The sequence below is a fragment of the Carlito syrichta genome, unplaced genomic scaffold (assembly GCF_000164805.1).
Source record: "Carlito syrichta isolate Samal-C Ts95f unplaced genomic scaffold, Tarsius_syrichta-2.0.1 Scaffold314864, whole genome shotgun sequence".
Lineage (NCBI taxonomy): Eukaryota > Metazoa > Chordata > Mammalia > Primates > Tarsiidae > Carlito > Carlito syrichta.
This window is the reverse complement of record NW_007258960.1, coordinates 438125-461136: the sequence shown is the minus strand read 5'-3', so window position 1 is coordinate 461136 and position 23012 is coordinate 438125. Positions and strand designations below refer to the sequence as shown.

The following is a 23012-nucleotide window of genomic DNA, read 5'->3' as shown; positions in this document are numbered from 1 at the left end:
TCTCGCCAAGTTGCCCAGGCAGGTCTCGAACCCATGGTCTCAGGCAGTCCACTCACCTCAACCTCCTAAAGGTGCAGGATTACAGGCTGAGCCACCGAACCCAGCTAAAAAATGTTTTTCAAAAAAGAAGTCTTGGCCAGGCTTGGTGGTTCAGCCTGTAATCCCAGTACTTTGGGAGGCCAAGGCAAGTGGATTGCCTGAGCCCGCGGGTGCAAGACCAGCCTGGGCAACTTGGAGAGACCTCGTCTCTGCAATAAATCAAAAATTAGTCAGGTGTGGTAGTGCGCACCTGTAGTACCAGTTACTTGGAAGGCTGATGTGGAAGAATCACCGGAGACTAGCAGGTCGACGCTGGAGTGGCTATGAGTGTTCCACAGCCCTCCAGCCCGGGAAACAGAGTGAGACTCCAACTCAAAAAAATAATAAGTCTATAATAATATATTATATAATTTACGTGTGGCCCATAACAATTCCTCTTTACTCAATGTGGCCCAGGGGAGCCAAAAGGTTGGACATTCCTGTCTAAACAATACAACATAAAATTATTTACATAGCACTTAGGTATTAGATTTGGAATGTAGAAAGCCTATATTTGGCATAGATTCCATTTAAATTTTTCTTTGCTTATCAAAATTATATTGTATATTATTTAATGGTTCACTTCAGAATATAGTAATTCAATGGTTCACTTCAAAATAAAGTAATTCCCTTTCTCAAACACATTCTTTTCTCCTAGATTCTATTTTATATCACATTTCTCTAAAGGTCATTTTTAAATACAACTTTGATATAAATGAAAGTTTTAATGAACAACAACAAAAATGTGCACAAATAACAACTACAAGATGAATGCTTAAAAACACTGAAAATCAATTTGGTAATTTAACGGTTTAATTAGATTTCATAATAAATTTAGTATTTTGCAACAGCCTGTTATACAAAGCAGTTGGGCCCTGATCACAGTGAAAATAGGGAATATTTGAGTAAAGATTTTAAAAAACCATCCCGATGCAAATAGTAAGAGTCTCTAGTAAGGTTTAAATAATTCTATTCACACATCTTTTAATTTACATATAACTTTCCCAAGAGGTTTCTGATGTTTCGTGCTGAGGGTCACTCACCTTCCGATAAATCATATGGCACATAGCTACTCTTAACCTCATGCCAGCACACTGAACGTGGTAAAAATACAAGTGATGCAATATGGCCAAGATGAGAGTACAAAAAGTCAGCACCGTGGCATAGGCGTAGGCTGTGTACAAAGCCGCAGAGTCCGTGGGATCATAATCTTCAAAGTAATTAATAATTTTCCCCAAAAATATGGGCTGAACTACTTTGGTGCCTTCCTAAAAGAAGAGGGGGGAAAAAGCCTTAATTAGACATACAAACCACACCAATCTTTAACATGTACTTTACTTTTATTAGCATGTCAAAAAGGCATTTTTACCAAGTGCAACATATCACTAACCTAAAAGAAAAACAGGGCTACTTTCCTCTTTAAGAGAAGCAGCTAATAGTTTTCACCTGAGGTCAAAATTATAATTTCAGAGATGATAAAGCTTTAGTACATTGTGCTTGGTACACTGTGGATGCTCAATAAATATTACAACCAGTGCTTTAACACACATTTGGCACACTACCAAATAAGTCTTGGCTTAAAGTAAATAAGGAAAAACGCCCCAGAGGGTTAAGGGATTTGCTTACACCCCAGCTCTTGCTCTGTACTATGGACATGCAGTCCCAAGGAATGTTAAGAAGGCTCATTTATGAGAGATGCACTCTTGCCATCTCCGCCTGCTTTAAGAACCTTTATGAACTGATAAACAGATGAGAAAAGAGAACACTCCAATCTTTTCCAACCCAGACTCCATATGTCAGCAGATGCAAGACAACCAAGACCAGCTTCTGTTCAAGTATTAAAAAGGAGCCCCCCAACTCTTGGCCCCAGCGGACACTACTTCAATATATTCTGCCCTCAGAAGCTGGGACGTACCCAGAAGGACTGCCACCTTTGGTCAGGTAGTCTACAGTCAAAAATTAAATACAGAAGAAGTCATGCTAAAAGATAATGTCATTGGGGGTCTCCATCAGCCATACACTGAAGGTGCTGATTTTAGAGCAATATTAACAATCAGTTATTCCCCAAGGTAAAAATTAAAATCCCATAGCAATGAGCTGGGGGCATGAGAGCTTACCTTCTAAACAAGACAGAGGAAGCAATTTTATTACTCAAGTTCAAATAAAGGCAAAGAAATAGCAAAATACTGCTTGAGCCATGGTACTCAACAGGTCAAGGACCCTTCCTTTCCTTGCTCTTGGACCTCTCCCTGCCATTGGCCACTCCACCCATACCCCGCTTGCCCCCACTAGTCAGCCCCTGAAAGGGACCCTCCTCTTTCATCAAAGAAAACCAAACACTCACTGCAAATCCACGTCACCAAAAGTAAACATGGAGGCCCTTGATATCATTTCCTCCTGACTTCTCAAAAGACAAAATGCCAAAAGTTTGGAAATCTTTCAACTTGACTTTGAAATAAGCGTCTCCTTTTATTAACAAAGACATGGTCAACAGCTGACAGGTTTGCTGTGGATAGCTGTTTTCTGTGTATTTGAAGTGAGGAAAAGGGAGAGAGAATCGATATAATAAATAAAACAGAACTTACACACATTTTCTTCCCAACAAGTAGTATCCAACCAGGATATTTACAGAAGGCATACTCATCCCTCAAATGGGTCGTAACATTAGATCCCATCTCTCCTGACCTTCTGTAAACACATGCTCACACAAACACAGAGACTACACCAACCACACTGCCTTCCATGAGATCATGGAAGTTTTTTCTACAATTCTATTTAGTTGAAGAACTATGACGAAGATGATCAAACAGCAAGAACACAGAGGCTTACTGCAACATTTCCAGCATGTTCCATCATTCACCTCAAGAGGCATTAAGTGTTGACGAAGACCCTTTAATACAGCAGGTCATAACAGGCTGTTTAGAATTTACTGGGATGAAATCCGGAGGCTTGAACAGAGAACAGGAAGGCCAAATTGTACACATGGGCAGTCCCAACACAAAAGTGACCAAGGGCATGCTAGAGCAGCAGCAGACACACGTGGGCTATCAGTCAGAAGCCCAATACTAACCTCTGCCTTCCCGATTATTCCTGAAACTTCTTGTGGTCTCTGGGAGTCACTGTTGCCTTATTACACAGTTTTCCATTTCAACCTGACATGAGTGTGATTCAAACAAAAAGTAAGAATGATGTCGCCCCTCAGGTAAAATAACAACAGATGCAACAAATGCAGTGAAAAAAGGTGCCAGGGACAGCAGGTCACTACCACCTAATGGTATAAAACTTCCTGCTGAGAGATAGTATTGAATAATCCAGTTAAGCAAACAGGTTCATGAGCAAACAATGATAGTTTTTATGGCCCATACCTTCCCTTGGACCTGTCCATCCCTGATCCTGACTCCCAACTATTAAGAAATAAAACAACTAAAATATTAATTATCAAAACTTGTAATAAGGCTGGGCTCACTTTGGGAGGCCAAGACCAGTGGACTGCCTGAGCCCGCAGGTTCAAAACCAGCCTGGGCAACTTGACAAGACCTTGTCTCTACAATAAATTTTAAAAATTAGCCGGGCATGGCAGTGCGCACCTGTAGTTCCGGCTACTTGGAAGGCTGAGGCAGAAGGATCGCCAGAACATAGTAGGTCGACACTGGGGTGGCCATGAGTGTGCCACTGTACTCCAGCCTGGGCAACAGAGTGAGATACCAACTCAAAAAAAAAATTTATAACAAACCAAATTTAAACTCTGGTTATCAGAAATAAGGCCAAAAGTCACTCACATAAATCCTCCATCTTGGATACTGACAATCTGTGACCTCGTGAAGAGTCACCTAAGAATATAGTTCTTACTCATTCACAAGAATTCTTCTCAACAGTGAAACCACAAAGAACTTTTAAAAGTTCGATATGATACCCCAGGACCCCACAGTTCAAGGTTCTACCATAGTATGTGAAGGCAGGTATTTCTCAACAGAGTATTTGGTACTCAGTCTCCTGACATGTGAGCCCATCTCCTGCTTCTTATGGTAACATGTTACATGACTAGATGCCAAATTGCCCTCAGTGAGCACAAAGCCTCCACTATGCTCCCCTAGAGACATTACTTGCCCAATTCTACCATCTCTGAAAGGTGAGAAGAAAACACAGGAAATAGAAATAAGCTGTCAAAAGAAATGCTTATGGGAAAAATATAAGCAGAGAACAGTGAGCTTATGGGGAAAATGAATATATTTTAGAAATGGGGGAACAGGTGACAAACAGAGTTGAAAAAGACTCAGACACAAGGAAAAAACACAGTGAATCTGGGGAAATAATTACCATCAAGATTTCAGATATACTTGAAGTCCTCTCTGAATCAGTGCTAATTGCATGTAAGGATCAACTAGGAGGTTTACGCGCTCACAGATGTGCAGAAACCATTCCCTAGATTTAGATTCAATCGGTTGGGGTGAGGCCTGAGTTCCACCTCCCGAGAAGATTCTGGAGTGCAGAAACCAACTCCAGATAATCACTGCTATCCTCTTTCCTGCACCATCCCTGTGTCTGAGTCTGGAGCGGCTGGAGACCTGCTGTGAAGTACTTACAAGACCACAGAGTTTTACTCCAAGTTGCTGCCATATATCATGCTTCCAAGAAACACACTTAGGAACGTAGAATTCTGAGATTTCAACAGTGAAACTGAGACCCTCTGTCCTACACAGTAAGGAAAACTCAATGTTTAAAAACGATTGTATTTAAAAAGTAAAAGGACAAATCATAATTTGTTTTTAAGATTACCTCTAAAGAGAGGAAATAGAGTCAAAGGGGCAAGAACAACAGCCCTCTAAAAATAACCTCTTCTGTAGATTTGAATTTGGAACCTTGAAAATATTATATGAAAGTACAAAACATACTTAAATTTATAAAAAGTAGTTCCTAAAACCAGAGAGTAAAATGAAGCAAATGTACCTAAGTATATGCCTATCCAGTTGTTGGTGTGACCACACAAAAAAGGAACTATTGGAAAAGGTTTTAAACAAAATAACCTAAAAATGCAGTCCCTGTCAGATATACCTTCCCTAACAACAATATATGCTGCAAAAAAAAAAAAAGTATCAAATTGTTTTCAGAAATCATATTATGGGTGACAGTGTTGATATTCTAAAATAAAACAAATAAATAATTATTTTGATATATTGAGAACTAGGATTAGGCATGGAAGAAAAGAAAACAAACAGATGAAGGGAGAAAAGAAATAAAGACGTAAGTGTTAAGGATTAAGTAAAAAACACGAATGTCCCAAATCTGATTTGGAAATTACCATATAAACTCATGATGTATATATTTTCATTCTCTGGCTTTGTGCAATAAGAAAGCCAAGAAACAATAACCAACCCAGCAGCAATGAGCACCTCTAGAGCCCAGACTCAGTCTCTAGATATCATTTCCCTTTAAAAGGAGTCAGGCTTGGTGGCTCAGCCTGTAATCCCATGCCTTGGGAGGCTGAGGTGAGCAGATTGCCTGAGCTCGCAAGTTCGAGACCCACCTGGGCAACTTGGTAAGACCTCATCTCTACAATAAATCAAAAATGAGGTGGGCATGGTAGTGCGCACCTGTAGTTCCAGCTACTTGGAAGGCTGAGGATCACTGGAGCCCAGCTGGTCGAGGCTGCGGTGGCTGGGAGCGGCCACTGCACTCCAGTCTGGGCAACAGAGTGAGACTCTAACTCCAAAAAAATAAATTTAAAAAAAAGGAGTCAAGGCTGCTTGGAGAAATGGCTAATTCCAGAGTTGAGGCAAAAACTGAGCCAGAAACATACATCACACAAGAAAACTAGTAAAAACTACTAGAGTATGTGCAAAAGACTCAGGACCCAACCTCAACAGACTCCCACTGCCCAAAGATGGCTAAAGCTTGGTATAAGGATAAGTGTAATGGACCAAAGCATATCAGAAATGTTTAAATCCCTGACCTCATAATGATACTCATCAAAACAAAACAAACAATAACAAAAAACTCAGCTGGGCGCAATGATTCACACCTGTAATCCCAGCACTTTGAGAGGCCGAGCTGGGAGAATTGCTTGAGCCCAAAATTCAAGACCAGCTTGGACAACAAAATGAGATCTCATCTCTACAAAAAATCAAAAACAGCCAGGTGTGGTAGCATGCACCTGTTGTCCCAGCTACTCGGAAGGCTGAAGGAGGATCACCTGAACTCACAAGGTCAAACCTGTGGTGAGACATGATCATGCCACTGCACTCTGGCCTGGGTAACAGACTGAGACTCTGACTCAAAAACAAAACAAAGCAAAACAAAAACTCATTAGCCCAAGAGGAAAATGTTGGAGAATCATTCATTATTTTGAAAGCTGGGATTAAAAAAATGTAACAAAATAATTTATCCTGCTTTACCTATACATACTCAGGCTACCAAAGAGTTGACAATGGTAAAGTTTCTCTTTATGGAACTATTTCAGATAATATCACTATTTTACAAGCTTCTAATGAATTAACAGACCTTAAGCAATGATCACGAATAAATCCAAATGGCACACACACAAAAAAAGACAACCACAGACCAGGCACAGTGGCTCACACCTGTAATCCCAGCACTTTGGGAGGCCAAGGAGGGAGGACTGCTTGAGACCAAGAGCTCGAGATCAGTCTAAACAACATAGCGAGATCTTGTCTTTACAAAAAGTAATCAAACAATCAGCTGGGCACAGGGGCATGAGCCTGTAGTCCCAGCTACACAGGAGGCTGAGGCAGAAGGACTGCCTGAGCCCAGGAGGTCAAGGTTGCAGCCTGGGCCACAGAGTAAGATCCCAACTACCCCCACCCTCCCAAAAAAAAAGAAAAAGAAAGATACAATCAGACCTACATTAGGTACCTTGTAATGGCTGTACACAGCCCTACAGTCCTACCTATGAAGGAATTCTGCCAAAAGGAGGAATGGAAAAAAAAAGAAGAAAATCAAATCTGACTTGGATCAAGCTAAGTACCAGAGGAACATGTTAAGTGATGGTGGGGAGCATGCAATCAGCCCAATCTAGACTGTGGGAATTGCTACAGAACAAGCAATGTGTTTCTTCAATTAGAGAAAGAGAAAGAGAGAAGGAGCTCATACAACCTACATCAACATTGCACCTGATTTTATGTGGATACTGATTCAAATTGTAAAATAATCGTAAGATAATCAAATAAATATAAGCACTGGCTAGATAATGGTGAAATTAAAGTATTAGTGTGAATATGTATGTATAATTGACTACAATTATATTTGGGAAAGATTCCTTATCTTTTAAGGATATATACAAAAATATGTATAGATAAAACGATGTGATGTCTAGGAACTGCTTCAAAGTAATCTTGAGAAGGGAGCATGAACTGGGCTTCAGATACACCAAGACTGGTCATGAGTTAATAATTGAAGTTGGCACAGGGGTAAAGAGAGGGGCTTAGTATCCTGTACTATTTTGTATTTTTGAAATGTTCTTAAAAAACCTAAGGAAAACAAAAACAAAAAACAAAAATCACATGTAAGTTTGGCCCACATGTCAAGCAGTTGACCAAGAAATGTAGAGCTGAAGTCAACAAAAAACAAAACCAAACCAAAAAAAAAAAAACACCTCATATCTCAAAGAAAAGACCCCCGAGGGAGAAGACTGTCATGGTTTGGCCTGTGCAGAGGCTTTCCAAGCTCCTCCTGGTTCCCTGGAGAGCTATGGGTGGTGGAGACTTACTCAGTCCCCATTACAGTCACCGTGGAGGTGCACACAGGGGACAGGTGTGCCGGGAACTCACAGGCAGATCTGTTCCAATTAGCACTGGCCTGCAAGAGCACTGTGTTCACCATTAGACTAGGACTTATTTCTCCACGTATTACAAGCATTCCTCAACTCCCACAGGACAGAGGTTTGCACTACTTTGAAGTCCCAACCTCAAAGCCATCTCTGAACTGGTGTCACCCTGCCTCTTGCTGCTTGTGCCACCAAGAATATATGGGGAAGTCCCTGCTTACCTTCTGGCTGGGTAACGAGTCATACGCACACTGCACAGGTGTTCTGCACACCAGGAGAATTAAACAGGGCCTGAAGGTCATGGCAAAGGTAGGTCTGCTTTAAACAAAATGCTAGGCTGAATTCAGACCCTTCATCATCAAAAATATAAAGATCAATAAGCAGCAGAGATACACAATCACAAAAAGCAAAGCCTCTTCATAAAATCAATTATGAAAGTAGCATTCTAAGTCAACAACTAGCTTTACGGATTGGAAACCCCAAATACACGTGAAAGAATTTTTGAAATTGACAGACACTCACTAGCTTCACCTTAAGAAATTATTCCTAACTTCTTCAAAACAGTAGTGTCAACAGGCAAGTCTAAGAAAACAAGAGCATCGGTACTGGAATTTAAGCTTCTTTTTACTGCCAGGAAAAAAAAAGAGCCCAAGGTTTACCTCTAGTTGAGCTCAGAATTAAAAGTTCTACCAGTTACTATGTTAAAGATACAAAGTTAAAATAAGCATCATCTGCTAGTTACCATACTTATCAAGGAAATAATAGGCCACTGTCTAATCTTACACAGTAAGCCACTAAGATACTGATCTGAACACAGCACCAACAAGTAAGGACTCTCCTAGGAAAAGTCCAGGCTTCACTGCCCAAGAACCATGCCTGCCATCAGCACTGTATAGGTCCACACAGTTTGCCACGCTAATACCCAAAGCCTGGTGCCCACCCTGCAAGTAGGAAAGTGTGTTGAGACACCAGAACAGAAGAGATGCCCCCATATTAGTGACCAATCTGGGGTCCTCACTCTTGCCAAGTAAATGCACACACATAAACAACCCCTTTTCCATGATTCAGGTCAATGACTTCTGAAAGCACAGAGTTACTATTGCTTGAGAGGAAATCAGATGCCCTTGATAAGTAAAAACACAGGGACTGCGACCTCTACCCAGACTGTCAGAGTCCCAATTTCATCACCATCCAAGACCACAACTTCCTCCTGGTCCATCTAAGGAGACAACTCAATGATGTTTGAACAGCGTAGATGTTTAAGAACTTGGGTCAGCAGGGCAACCAGGCTTCATTCATTTGGGAGATGGTGATGAGAGGGACAGCTTTCTACAGTGCTCCTGGTTGACCTGAATATTCCATGATGCTCTGACATGGCCAACACTCCAGCCAATTTCCAGCATTTCCTGTAACTTTCTGGCCCAGGGAGTCATGGTACCTGTGGTGATTTTAGGTTATATATGATCTCCAGTTGACTTCCCACAACCAAGTTCTACAACCCCTGGAGCTCTTAGCATCTGACTTATAATTCCTAGGCCAAGCTCAAGAAACATGCACTTGAGAGTCTAATCACAAAGTTCTCAAAACAAGCCTTCATGACACAGGACAAGTTATTAGACTACAGATGGTTAGGTCCCTCAGAGCATCTGAGACTCTGCCTCATCTCTGTCATTTATGTTTTGTGTGACCCTAGGCACATTACATACTGCCTGGCACCAAGTGTCCTCTTCTCGAGAGCAGAGCGTGTAAGAATACCTTCTATCTCATTGAGTCAGTCAAAGCAGTAAAAGTAATATTATATATAAAGTACTCTCAGAAGTTCCTGGTATATAATATTTTTCATGTACTTACTATTATTATTATTATAACTACTATGAGTATGAGCCCTTACTAAGACTACCGCTGCTGCTACTGGTTCTACCACTGCTAAGCACTACTGAGGAGTACTGCTGAGGAGTACTACTACCACTCTAAGGAGTACTCCCACTACTGCTGCGAGTTCTACTACTGAGTACAAGCCCTACACATTTGCCAGGTGCTCTCCTCTCCACTCTTCCGCCATGACTTCCAACAACCAACCTTCCAAAAGAGAGGCCAGCATTCTACCAGTTACACCTGTATTAAGCACCTCTCAATTCTGGTCTCCCCATGTCTCCCCCATCCCCAACCCATCCCCACCAACAATAAGTGTTACCCAGGCTGGACAACTTTGAAATCAATGCTCCCAGCACACAGTGGGGCCTGCCCACTCTGAGCAAAAATACCGTTTTCTGCCATCTCTACCTCTGCGCCTACTTCTTCCAAAAGCTTGCCGGGCAAGACTGGCAGTTCATTCTGAGATGGATCCAGTCACCACCTAGAGACTGGTGAGCTCCACACACCAAGCTACTGGCAGTCCACGACAGCAGGGACAACCACAATCTCAGTTCCTTGAAGATGACCCTATTATCAGTTTCTTAAGCTGCTGGTAACAAACGAAAACTAGAGAACCAGGGGTAGAAGCAGGAGGCCTACCCAATAGAGGACTCTGGGGGGCCACCCATTCTGCCCACCCTCAACTAGATAGCTGGCGTGAGCCACAGGCACTAGAGGCTCCAGCTAAGTGACATGCAGAAAACAGATCTGCTTGCCAAGGTTGCACAGCTGCATCTGGCCAGGCAATCATGCATACACAGGTCACACAATACCAGCTTGTCACCCTATTTATCTCAAACAGAGACTTATGGTTACCATGTGGAAATGCCATCATCACTAGGAAAGCTTGAGGGGCTCCTGCATCCGCTCACCACCACCCTTTGCAAAGCCACAGCTGCATACAGGCAAGGGCGATACCCTCTCAAAGCTCGCACCATCTGGCATGCTGGCCAACACATCCTTATCACCAATGAGAACACCCACCTCCCAGGACCATCCAGAGCCCTATTACTGGACAGATCCCTCTGGTTGCCATCAATGGCATAGGGCAGAGTTCACCTACCCATCTCCCCAATGCCCAAGGTGCCCTCAACATACACATGTCCCACATACAAACTCACTGGCCTATCCTCCTCATCCCCAACAAATGCACCGTGATAACTCCCTACACTCCAGCCTTTAAAGCCACCCTTTCGTAGCAATGGCAAATTCTACCCTGCTACTCTCATGGGTTCTCAGGATGACCAATGTCCCTAAGTGAGCACTACGATACCATGAAGGGCAAAAACCACCCAGCTGGATCTTCATCATCCCCTGCAGCAGGCTGCTGGTCAGAACAGGAAGGCTACCTTGCACCATGCCCCCAGGCAGAACACTGCCTTACTGGCAGGCCTCCAAGGAGGCCCTTCAAGATAATGGACTTCACTGTCCTCCTGGCTTTCTATAGAACATGTGCTTCTGCGCTCTCTGCAATGCCAGAAACCAAGACTGCACCTTCCAACCGGCAATTCACTCCAACAACCAAGGACAAGATATCAGAATGGGTGCTGCATGAATTCCCTGGGATTCAAAGGAAAGCCGGGCCTCCTCCACAGAGGGGCTTTGGGCTCACAGCACCTGGCCTGCTGGGAAGGGGCAGCTCTTGGGTGCTCAAAGCCAGCTCCAGTCTCTGAGGCACCACAGCCAATCCAGGTGCAAGCCCCTGAGCTCTGTTTCCCTGGGAGGGGAAAGATGACAATACGTTCCCAGGAAAGCATTAACCAGATTTGGCACGGTTAACTAGTATTTGTTGAACACCTGTAAAATGTCTTCTATTGTTCTGGGCTCTGATTCAAATTTACTTCCTGCAAACCACAGGGCACATACTCTTGGAGGTCATAGGATCCTCTTTTGATCAAGGATAACTCTTAGCATTTATAACATTTACTGAGCACCAACACTGTCCTAGCATAGTATAAAGTGCCTTTTTTCAGTACCATCCTTCCACTACACTATATTTTAATTGGGTAAAAAAAAAATGCCAAAAGTAGTGACTCAAGCCTATAATCCAGCACTCTCGGAGGCCAAGTTGGGAGGATCACTTGAGCCCAGGAGTTCAAGACAAGCGTGGGCAACATGAGACACTGTGTCTACAAAAAACATATATAAAGCCAGGCTCGGTGGCTCAGCCTGTAATCCCGCGCCTTTGGGAGGCTGAGGTGAGTGGATTGCCTGAGCCCGCGGGTTCAAGACCCGCCTGGGCAGCGAGACCTCATCTCTACAATAAATCAAAAAATCAGCCGGGCGTGGTAGCACATGCCTGTAATTCCAGCTACTTGGAAGGCTGAGGCGGAAGGATCGCCGGAGCCCAGCAGCGAGGTTGCGGTGGCCGGGAGCGGCCACTGCACTCCAGTCTGGGCGACAGAGTGAGACTCCACTCAAAAAAAAAAAAAAACATATATAAAAATTAGCTGGGTGTGGTGGTACATACTTGCAGTCCCAGCTACTTGGGAGGCTGAGATGGGGGGACTGCTAGAGCCCAGGAGTTCAAGGCTATAGTGAGCTATGATTATACCACTGCACTCCAGCTTGCGGACAGAGTAAGACTCTGTCTCAAAAACAACAACAACAAAAAGCCACTAATAAAAACATGTTTTTACACAGAAAATAAGTTCTTAAGTATTTATCCATTTTATTTGCAGAACTGCCTCATGCTTCCTAGACATGTTTAATCCTCAGACCTTAAAATTCTTCCAAACACCATCTGGCCTCTTCTTCCCTCCAGTTCCCACATCCATTTCAATACTGATCAACAGCTAGCATGTCTACTTCATGTATACGGAAAAACAATTCAGTGTGTGTAAAAGCTTTTACCTCAATTAATGTAAAAATTCCCAAAATTAAATAAGGTTTCCAGTAACACTTTATGATTGCTTTTGTTAAAGAAGGCTTCTGTGCGTCATTCTCGGCTCTTAAAACCTCTTTATCCCAGTACCTACAACGAGAAGAAAGCTTAGTAAAAGCATGCCCCGCCAAAGGGTAAAAGGGGAGATGCAAGAGTGGCAGATAAGTGTTTAGGATGGGGCATTTTGTAGCTGTCCCATCAATGTAGCCGGCTAATTATTCCTAAGGCTCCTAAAGGATGTGTGGTCCAGAATCTGTAGCACCAGAAAAACAGGCCTTCAGGGGAATTCTCTGGTTTTGAAAAACAAGTTACTTCCAAGCTTTGCTAGATTTACAGCCTCATCATTACAACATTCAAGCCGGCTGGGTGACTTCCTCCAGTGAAACCATCTCTAGGGACAGATCTTGGGCATTGAGGCCTTGGTGCTGGCTCCCTCCACATCTACGAAGGCACAGAGAGCCCAGAGTCAGCCTGGGGGAAGTGAGCACATGTGGAATGTCAGAGGACACAGGGTACAGAAGGGCCCCGTGGCAGGCATGGGACCCAGGAAGGCAAAATCCATCCCAAACACACTTAGAAATTCCATTCTTCCTTACCCTTCTCTTTACTGCCTCTTGCTTACCCTTGCAACTCTTCTCCAAGGTGCTTTGAGCGATCTTCTGGAAGCACCGAATACATATCATCTTCTTCTAATCTCCGTTTGTGACCAATTTTAAACAAGGGGTTGAGCCACCTGTTAAATTAAAAGAACAGGAGAGAGATACATAGACAAAATTACATATTTGTGTTTAAGTAGAATCCTACCTTCATTACTTTGCAAAAACCAACAATAAAATATAAAGAGCTATAGAAAAACCAATCAATTAATTGATGCTTATATGCACTCTCTCCCACACACATACACATCCCCAGCTCTATCCACGGAGAGGCCCTGGAAGCAATGACACACCAGTAGCTGACAGCACTCCAGTGCCCAGACCTTGCTTCTAATATCACTCTCCCCTAAAAGGAGCCAAGGGCTCCTTGAAGAAATAGATGATTCCAAGACAGGCCACAAACACCTTCTTGTACCACAAAATAAGGAAACATCCAAGGAATCGTGAAGATGGGTCCAAAGAACAGACGAGCCAGCTTGAAGGGGGTCTCACAAGACGAATCTGAGATAATTTTAAAGCATTCAAATAAATAATGATAACAGTGAATCAGAACCCACTGAGTAACAATGAAATCCACAAATCTTTACTGAGACATAAACAGGAAAGGAAAGGAAAAAGCTCTCAGAATTAGAAAACTGTCAACGGATGCTAAAAATGAGTGAAAATTTGATGAGTGAAAATTGATACAAAATCTCAAATTATCTATCTGAAAACTGTTAAGTATGAAAGAAAAAAATGTAACTTTGCAGAAACATTTTGGGATTCCTTTTACTAAATAACTCAAAACAACAGGAGGCCCAGTCCCCACCACTACATAATATGCTCGTGTAACGAATATGCATATGTACCCACTGAATCTAAAATTAAAAATTAAAGAAAGCATTATGCTAGGAAGGTAACACAAAAAAAGAAAACTCAGAATGGTCATTATCCACTATGACTCATTTAAATGACAATAATTAATATGCAGAGATAACCCACGAATAAACACTGCTTTACTGATTTTTGCCAGGGTAAAGAATTTCCAAGACAATAACTCATGAAAGCAGACCTTATGTTTCCCTTAGACTGATTTATCCCTCATGCAGTATGGGAAAAAAGAAGGTGCTCAAGGAATATTAGTTGAATAAATAAATATCTACGAATCATTAGAAAAGCACTAACAGAAACTGAGCTGAGATTTTGCTAACCCCGATAGTTTGGTACCTCTAAAGAACCTCCAGAGGTTAGAAGATTGGATTCCTTGTCCCAGCAATGGCACTGAGGGCCTCAGGGTCCCATACTCTCTGTCTGTCATTCTCTCCATTTCTACAATTTCAGCATGTCCATGACTTCTGCCAGTCACTAAATATCTCTAAGTCTCGATTTCCTTTGGGGAAAAAACACACACAGACACACATATATATGTGTGTCTGTGTGTGTGTATATATATATTTATATTTATATACATGTATACATATACATGTATATAAATATAAATATATATAAATCTGTGAGCTTTACTGGAAAATCTATGTGCCATTTATTCTACAGCTATTCAAAGCTCAGGCCCTTAGCAGTGGAACATGCATATATGATACTGCCCTGACAAATCCTCCTGAAAATTCCACTTGAAGCCAGGCTCAGTGGCTCAGCCTGTAATCCCACGCTTTGGGAGGCTGAGGTGAGTGGATTGCCTGAGCCTGCGGGTTGGAGACCCACCTGGGCAACTTGGCGAGACCTCATCTCTACAATAAATCAAAAAATCAGCCAGGCGTGGTAGTACATGCCTGTAATTCCGGCTACTCGGAAGGCTGAGGCGGAAGGATCGCCGGAGCCCAATAGGTCGAGGCTGCGGTGGCCGGGAGCATGCCACTGCAGTCCAGTTTGGGCGACAGAGTGAGATTCCGACTCAAAAAAAAAAAGAAAATTCCACTTGAATGAAATCCTCTGGTGTTAGCTTGTGGACTCTGCCACTTTCTGATTGTATGACCTTGAACTAGCCATATAATTTCTGTCAGTATGGGGACCCTGAACAAATGGCGAGAATACCTAGAGATAACATCTCCCAAGAGTTGTTCTGAGCATTACAAAGTCCCAGCCGACAAACAGCCATTATCATGATGCAGCTCTTAAGTCATCATATTTGGGCCCTATTGAAAAACGTCTAATAACTCTGATAAAATTAAGCACATTTCATCTTGGCTGTCTGATCACACATCATCTTCAATACGCATGTTTTATACCGTAACTATCTAATCTAAGAAGCCCTTCCTACCCACTGCCTGCTGTTGTTTCTGCCAGCAGAAAGGTGGGCCTTCAGCAGCTTCAAGATGCAGAGTATAAGAACATATTCCATCCTGCTTTCACCTCAGAACTCAGGGGCTCTGAGAGCTGTTCTGAAGGCACAATGGTCTGACTCAGCTCCCCCAGACTGGAGTACCCAAGTATGCAATTTAAGTTCAGGATCCCAGAAAGTTTCATTTCTCCTGCCCAACCCAATCGCCATAGCAATTCTGTTTCAACCAATGGGAAAAGGAACCCACCAGCTCACCTCTTTCTCCCCACTTCCTCCCAAGAGGTTGCCACCAGCCCATGTTTAACATAGGTGGGTTTCTCGGGCGTGTCTGAAATAATGCTTGCATACCTGAGACGATTTCCATCGAGTATTACACCATAAAGCATTTTCCAACAAGTACTTCTAAACAGAATTGACTGTTGTCTTTTCAGACTAAAGAAGTTTTTCCCATCAGGGAGTAAAACTGGTTTGGGAAGTTAAAAAGTTAAGGAAGGTAACAGATCTAACAGTTAACTGAGTCATATTTAGGATTATTACAAGGAGGAGTGCCATGGTGAAACAAAGTACCTGCAATCATCATAGACCAAGATTCTATTAGAAGATGCCACAAATTAGCAAGCACTTGATTTAAGGACCCTCCCAGTCCCTCTCACTGCCCAAATCTCAAAAAGCCAGCCTGGGACATATGGGTACCAGCAAGGGCTAAAGGTTTTCATTTCTGCCTGATGGCAAAAGCATACTTGACAGAAGACTAATCATGTTCAACAATCTGTATAAGGATTTTATACACGAAAACCTAAGTCAATTGGTCCCTTACGTCCAATTTATACCTCAGGAGTTTAGTCAACAATTTCAGAGCACTGTCAAATGAGCCATTCCTCCACCAAGATCTCACCACAGAATTCATCCCTTCTTTCCCTCTCCTTCCACAACCTCTAGTACCGTGGCATTTCTCTCATATCTGGCCCAGCAGGACTGTAATTCCTTTAGGTCAATGACTGCTCGCATACTATCTGGAACCCCCACAATGCCTGGTATATAATAGCTACTCAATGAATGAGGGAATGAATAAATGCATGCTGCACTACCAAATAAGACAGATGGCTAGATTATCCTGAGCAGTGATGTACAGTATAATTCAACACAAACTCAGTACAGCACAGTCATGCTCAATTCCAAACACGGGAAGTCATCAGCTTAAGAACACAAAAGATACCTGGAGGAGACATACATTCTCCTCTCCAGCTCACAACACACAGCATCATTTTCAGCAGGCAAGAGAGGCTCTCTAAGACAAGAGTTACTAAGAGCTATGATGCGTTGTCATAGTGTGGTTGGCTTGTGTTTTTGTTTTGTTTTCCAAGAATTTGAAAAGTGGTTTCTTAATGGGGTATAAAGGGAAGAACACCAGATAAGGAGTCCAAAGTGCTGAAATACAGTCCTAACTTCCCCTCTCTGTGATCTTGACCAAAGGTACTCAATTTCAGTGAGCTTCATATTCCCCTTATATACAAGCAGAGGAGGAAATAAAAGTTAACATATCTTTGGACTGATAGATTCCCCTCTCTTTCTCTTTCCCTGTCTCCTTTTTTCCCTTTCAGGCCTCTCTACCCTGTCAGTCTCCTTAATTCCTTGAAGGCTCTTTCAGCTTCTCTTTTCCTCCTCCTCCCTGACTTTTTTATAACAACTGACCAAGATGGAACTAAAATATTTTTTCATTATTTGATATATTTATTTAATCAAGACTGTTATCTTTTTAATGAAGAAATTCAATATTTTACATTCTTCTCAAAGGCCAAACCTAATAAAGTCCCCTTCTTGTTCATGTACATGACCCAAAAATCATAGGCTATAAAAGAAAATTCGTTTTCTCACCTTTATTAGAAAAAAAATAGCACTAAAAGAACAGATTTGGGAGGGAAGATCATCTCTGCTCTCCAATTTCCAAAATTAGCCCTGGAAATATGGGAACCATGAGGCAAGTAAGATAGGAGGTCTGTGCTCAAATTCATGAAATGCTGGTCAAAGCCATGATCTTAAATAAGCGTTTAAACAACAGAGAGGGGTAAAGGCATATTGAATGAAAATCCTCAGCTGTAGCCCACTAAAGTAGTCTGCTTATATTTCCTGATGTTATACTGCCATTCCCTCTTAACCTCGGTTTTGCTTCCTGAAAGTGCAGTTACCCATGGTTGATCAAAAATATTAAATGGAAAATTCCAGAAATAAACAATCCCTATGTTTTAAGTTGTGTGTCATTCATTCTCAGAAGCATGATGAAATCTCCTGCCCTCCTATTGAGGATAGGAATCTTCCCTTTGTCCAGTGTTTCCACACTGCAGAGGCCACCAGCCCTTAGTCATTTAGCAGCCACCTCAGTTATCAGATCAACTGTTGTCACAGCACTGCAGTGCTGGTGTTCAAATAGCCCTTATTATACTTAATAATGGCCCCAAGACACCAAAGTACTGATGCTGGCTATTAGGATCCATCAAAGAGAGGCCATAAAAGCCTTCCTTTAACTGGAAAGGTGAAAGTTCTCAACTCAATAAGGAAAATTTCATGGTGAAGTTAGGTTAAGAATGTAGTTACAGCTACTTGGAAGGCTGAGGCAGAAGGATCACCTGAGCCCAGCAGGTCGAGGCTGCGGTGGCTGGGAGCATGCCACTGTACTCCAGTCTGGGCACCAGAGTGAGACTCCAACTCAAAAAATAATAATAATAATAATAATGCCATAGAAATGTGAACAGTATATTGTCATAATTATTCTATTTTATTATTAGTTATTGTTGTTATCTCTTACTGCGTCCAATTTATAAATTAAACGTTATCATAGGTATGCATGTATATGTAAAAAAAACATTGGTGTGTATCTAAGGCTCAGTCCTATCCACAGTTTTAGGCATCTACTGTGGGTCTTGGCATGTATCCCCCACAGATTAGGGGGGATTACTGTATATCTAAAATAGAAATTCCTGATACACAGAAAGACTTTAACTTGATGGCTTTAATCCTTCTTTCTGTAAACTTTTATCATTTGGAAGCACAAAGAAATAAAGGACTAAAGTTCTGGTGCCAGGAATTCAAAACACCCATCATTCATGTTTCTTTAAACAGTATCTGCAGGCTTGAAGACACCCTAAACCCTAACTATGGCATTCTTAAATCCTAATGCAATCCTAACGCCTTCTGTTCCTCATTCAACTTCCATTGTTCTTCCCCACTTTTCTATGTTTTTAAGGAAAACGTCTTAGAATACCACTTATCTCTGTACATCTCCACAGCAGAAAGGTGAGCACACAGCGGACCATTTCCTTTTCCCGCATTTCTTTGAAATGACTCCACTGAAGAAATGATGCTCTTTGAAGTTTCCATTTTGCATCCAGAGACAAGTCTCCATATAAATATACTAAATGAAAGGTGAAGTGTTCCTTCCAGATGTGGGCAATACCCTCATGTAAACTTTGGTGGAAAGAGATTTTATAAACAAACTATACAGTTTTGACACTGCACGCAGAATTTCTCAAAGAGTATTACATGCTTTTCTCTAAACCTGGTTCTAATAAACTGCCAACATCTTTATGTAATACATAAAATAATTTTCTGACATGATTATCATAATTGTGCTAAAAAACAACGTCTAGTGCCTGTGAAACACATGAAATACCCCTGACTCACAGCCAACTGCTTGTTCAACACCTCCTCCTCTTGGGTGTCTGATAAGCAACTCAAATGAAAAAATGTCCAAAACAGAACATCTTATCTTCCCGCAAAAAAATCCTGTTCCTCTCATAGTCTTCTTCCTCTCAGTTATCAGCAATCATGCCTTTCCCATTGCTCAGATAAAAGAAAGAAAACCCTCAGGGTCATCTCCACACTGTCTCTCTTAGACATCACACATTTAAGCTACCAGCAAATCCTGTTATTGCAACCTTCAAAGTAAATCCAGAAACCACTGCACTGAGCTGTCCACGAAGTTCACCCCTTGCCTTTACGCATGCTTGCCTTGTCTACTCAGCACCTGTTACCCCTTGAAAGACTATTACATTTCACTTTTGTGTTGTTGATGCTTTCCTCCAAAGCATCTGAGTTCCACAAGGACAGGGTTTTTATGTGTTTTTGCTACTAAGCTGCCCACACCTAGAAAAACCCACACACACAGAAGGCACTCAGATTTATCACATGAATGAACACATCCTCCAATACTTCCCAATTTTAATATATTTATTTTTTTATATTAATATATTTGAACTCCAAAACCCATTATTAGTCGTGGTATCAAAGAAAATAATCCCGAGCTGCAAGTATAATCATTAAATAAGTATATAATAGTAAAAGTTTGCTAAAGGTACTGGTTGTTAGCCTGGACTCTGCAAATGGGTTTCAGGAAGATGGTGAAATGACAAAAATGGATCAGTGGGTGACTGACTACTGCATTGCTGTAGTCCACACCAGCACAGCTTCTCCTCTAACACCCCAGCAATTCTGCTCAGACTCCAAACCTGCATACCCAGCAAGCTAGCAAAAAAAGAAACAAAACCCTCCACGAACACAACAGTCACGTGCCTTAAAAAGCTTCCCATGGCCTGGCTCCAAGGAAAGCCTGATGTGCCTGACTCCTTCTCAATCTCCTCCCCATTCTGTGCAGTCATCAATAGCTGCTCTCCATTCCCTCAAGTTTGACTCTCACGCAGGCACAGATGTCACTGGAATGAATCCGGTGTAACATCAGAACACTCACCTCACAGATGAGCTTCTCCACATCGGACCCACCTTACTTCCCCTGGCCCAAAGCCAAGTAAAATTAAACTTGGTGGTGACTATCAAGCTGTGATCTTCTTCTCTCATTCCTCTGCGCCATTCCTCCATTCCTAAAACTTGCTCAAAGTCCATTTTCTCATCCCTTCCCCCTTCACCTACTACCTGTCCTTTCTATGTCAAAATAAATGAATCAGCAGTGCGACTCTGTTCACCTCCCTCCCAGGTGCCCCCCACGCTCTTCCATGCTCTGGACTATGGGCTCCACACAAGTCCTCCCATGCTGTGGGCACTGCAGAGACTTCCTACCTGGGAGTGTCAAGTCCTTCCCTGGTTCATCCCAGCCTTCCTCCTGCCTCCTGCGCTTTCATCAGCCATTCCATGCCTATCACTTCTTCATAGTGTCCCTTGTCGTATCATCACATCTTCCCAACACTTTCCCACACTACAAGCAACACCAAGAATCTACAACTATTGTCCGTGGATAACTTTCCTAGTGCTCTTCATTAAAAAAAAAAAAAGACACACTTTACATATGTGTACACAATTCAGTAACAGAATAAAATGAAGAAATACAAGCAAGATATGACAACTGCTGCCAACTCATGTGATTGACTTATGAAGGCATTAGAGCACTGCTCACTATAACTAGCAAGTCAAAGATCTTACAACTAGCCAGAGAAACAGTTCTCTGGTTTACAAGCCGACGCAGCCACCTACCAGGTACAGAGCTCATTGTCACCAAGATCTCTTCTGAGCCTGTGGTGTGATGTTGACTCTCCCCTGGAAATCTGGCCATTGGTACCTGCTCAAAGCAAATGCTTTCTTCCAAACAATTAAACCTCATCCCTCATAAGAGATGACATAGCTCTTGCTTCCAAGCTCAGAGAACCCCTTGTGAGACTAAGGAATAGGACTGCCTAATAAAGCAAGTATTTGATGCCACTCATTTGGATTTGTGCACCAAGAAGCACAGAGGAAGAACATACAGTTGACCCTTGAACAAGGCAAGGATTAGGAGTGTTGACCCCTCACACAGCCAAAAGTCCACGTATAATTTTTGACTCCCCCAAAACTTAACTACCAATCAGTCGGACGGCTAACCAATAACATAACACTGATTACACATATTTTGTATGTCATATGCATTACATAGTATATTCTTACAACAAAGTAAGCTAGAGAAAAGAAACTGTCATTAAGACAATCATAAGGAAGAGAATATCTATTATTTATTAAGTGGAAGTAGGTATTACAAAGGTCGTCATCCATTTTCACATTGAGTAGGCTGAGGAGGAGAAGGAAGAAGGAGGGTTGGACTTGCTGTCTCAGGGGTGGCAGACGCTAAAGAAAATTCACACATAAGTTGACTCTCACAGTTCAAGAGTCCACTGTACTTTACTTGGTCAAGAATTGTTCTGGAAGCTGAATTACATGCATGTGAATATGTAAAACTTGCTTTATGTGAGTAGTCTGTTAAATGTAACAGACTACTCACATTTATTAAGTTAAAAATATCCCTACTCAAGGCTAAACAATTGATATAATTTAGTCAGTTATCTTGATGCTTTCCCAGACTGCTCAAAGTTTACCAGTTCCTGGGAAATAAATATGTGCATTTTCTTTAATTTAGGAGATGTGTCATGTCACAAAGCTTACAGCCACACCTTGTGTACAAACATCTCCTGTGTGAGCCCATGCATATCGGCAGGAGCCCCAACCTGCTTTTCCAGTCTCAGATCCCATCTGTCCCAACAAGAATCCTTCCTCACCGCAGACTGGTTTCCTCCTTGTTCCCTGAACACACCTTGCCACTCTAGCTCCATCCCCACCTGAGAACCCTTCACCCTGGTTTTTTGTTTGGGTTTTGTTTTAAATGTAACAGACTACTTTTTAGAGAAGCTTTAGGTTCACAACAAAACTGAGCAGAAAGGACAAAGAGTTCCCACGTGCCTCCCGTCCCTCGTGATTAACATCCCCCACCAGAGTGGAACACTTGTTACAGAGGACGAAACTAAACTGACACACTATCGTCACCCAAAGTCCATAGTTTACATTAGGGCTCACTTTTGGTGCTGCATAGTCTATGGGTTTGAAAAAACCTGTGATGTTACAGTACCATACAAAGTGCTATCACTGTCCTAAAAATTCTTTTTTTTCCCCACATATGAAACTCTTTTGAATACACATGCCAAGACTGACTTGAATAAAATAAACACTGAAGTGCTATTTCTGGAATGAATGTGCAAAATATGGCATACACATACCATAATGAATGGAATATTATTCAGCCTTAAAAAGGAAGAAAATTAAGCCGGGCTCGGTGGCTCAGCCTGTAATCCCACGCCTTTGGGAGGCTGAGGTGAGTGGATTGCCTGAGTCCGCGGGTTCGAGACCCGCCTGGGCAGTGAGACCTCATCTCTACAATAAATCAAAAAATCAGCCGGGCGTGGTAGCGCATGCCTGTAATTCTGGCTACTCGGAAGGCTGAGGCGGAAGGATCGCCGGAGCCCAGCAGGTCGAGGCTGCGGTGGCCGGGAGCGGCCACTGCACTCCAGTCTGGGCGACAGAGTGAGACTCCAACTCAAAAAAAAAAAAAAAAAAAAGGAAGAAAATTCTGGCACATGCTACCATGAGCAAAAACCCTTAAACATTATGCCAAGT

General features: G+C 42.2%; 1 protein-coding gene across 1 annotated transcript in view; it reads right to left on the bottom strand.

The window, feature by feature from the left end:
• The window catches only part of ABCC4 (ATP binding cassette subfamily C member 4), a gene marked incomplete at its 3' end in the record, with an annotated part of 131320 nt that extends 112355 nt beyond the window's left edge, over positions 1-18965 (bottom strand). Inside the window, exons 1-4 of the mRNA XM_021705970.1 lie at positions 18850-18965; positions 13279-13389; positions 12626-12746; positions 1122-1346 (exon numbers count right to left, since the gene is read on the bottom strand). Coding sequence (XP_021561645.1) covers positions 1122-1346; positions 12626-12746; positions 13279-13389; positions 18850-18965 — 573 coding nt within the window. The remainder of the gene's footprint in view (positions 1-1121; positions 1347-12625; positions 12747-13278; positions 13390-18849) is intronic.
• Positions 18966-23012: the final 4047 nt, after the last annotated feature.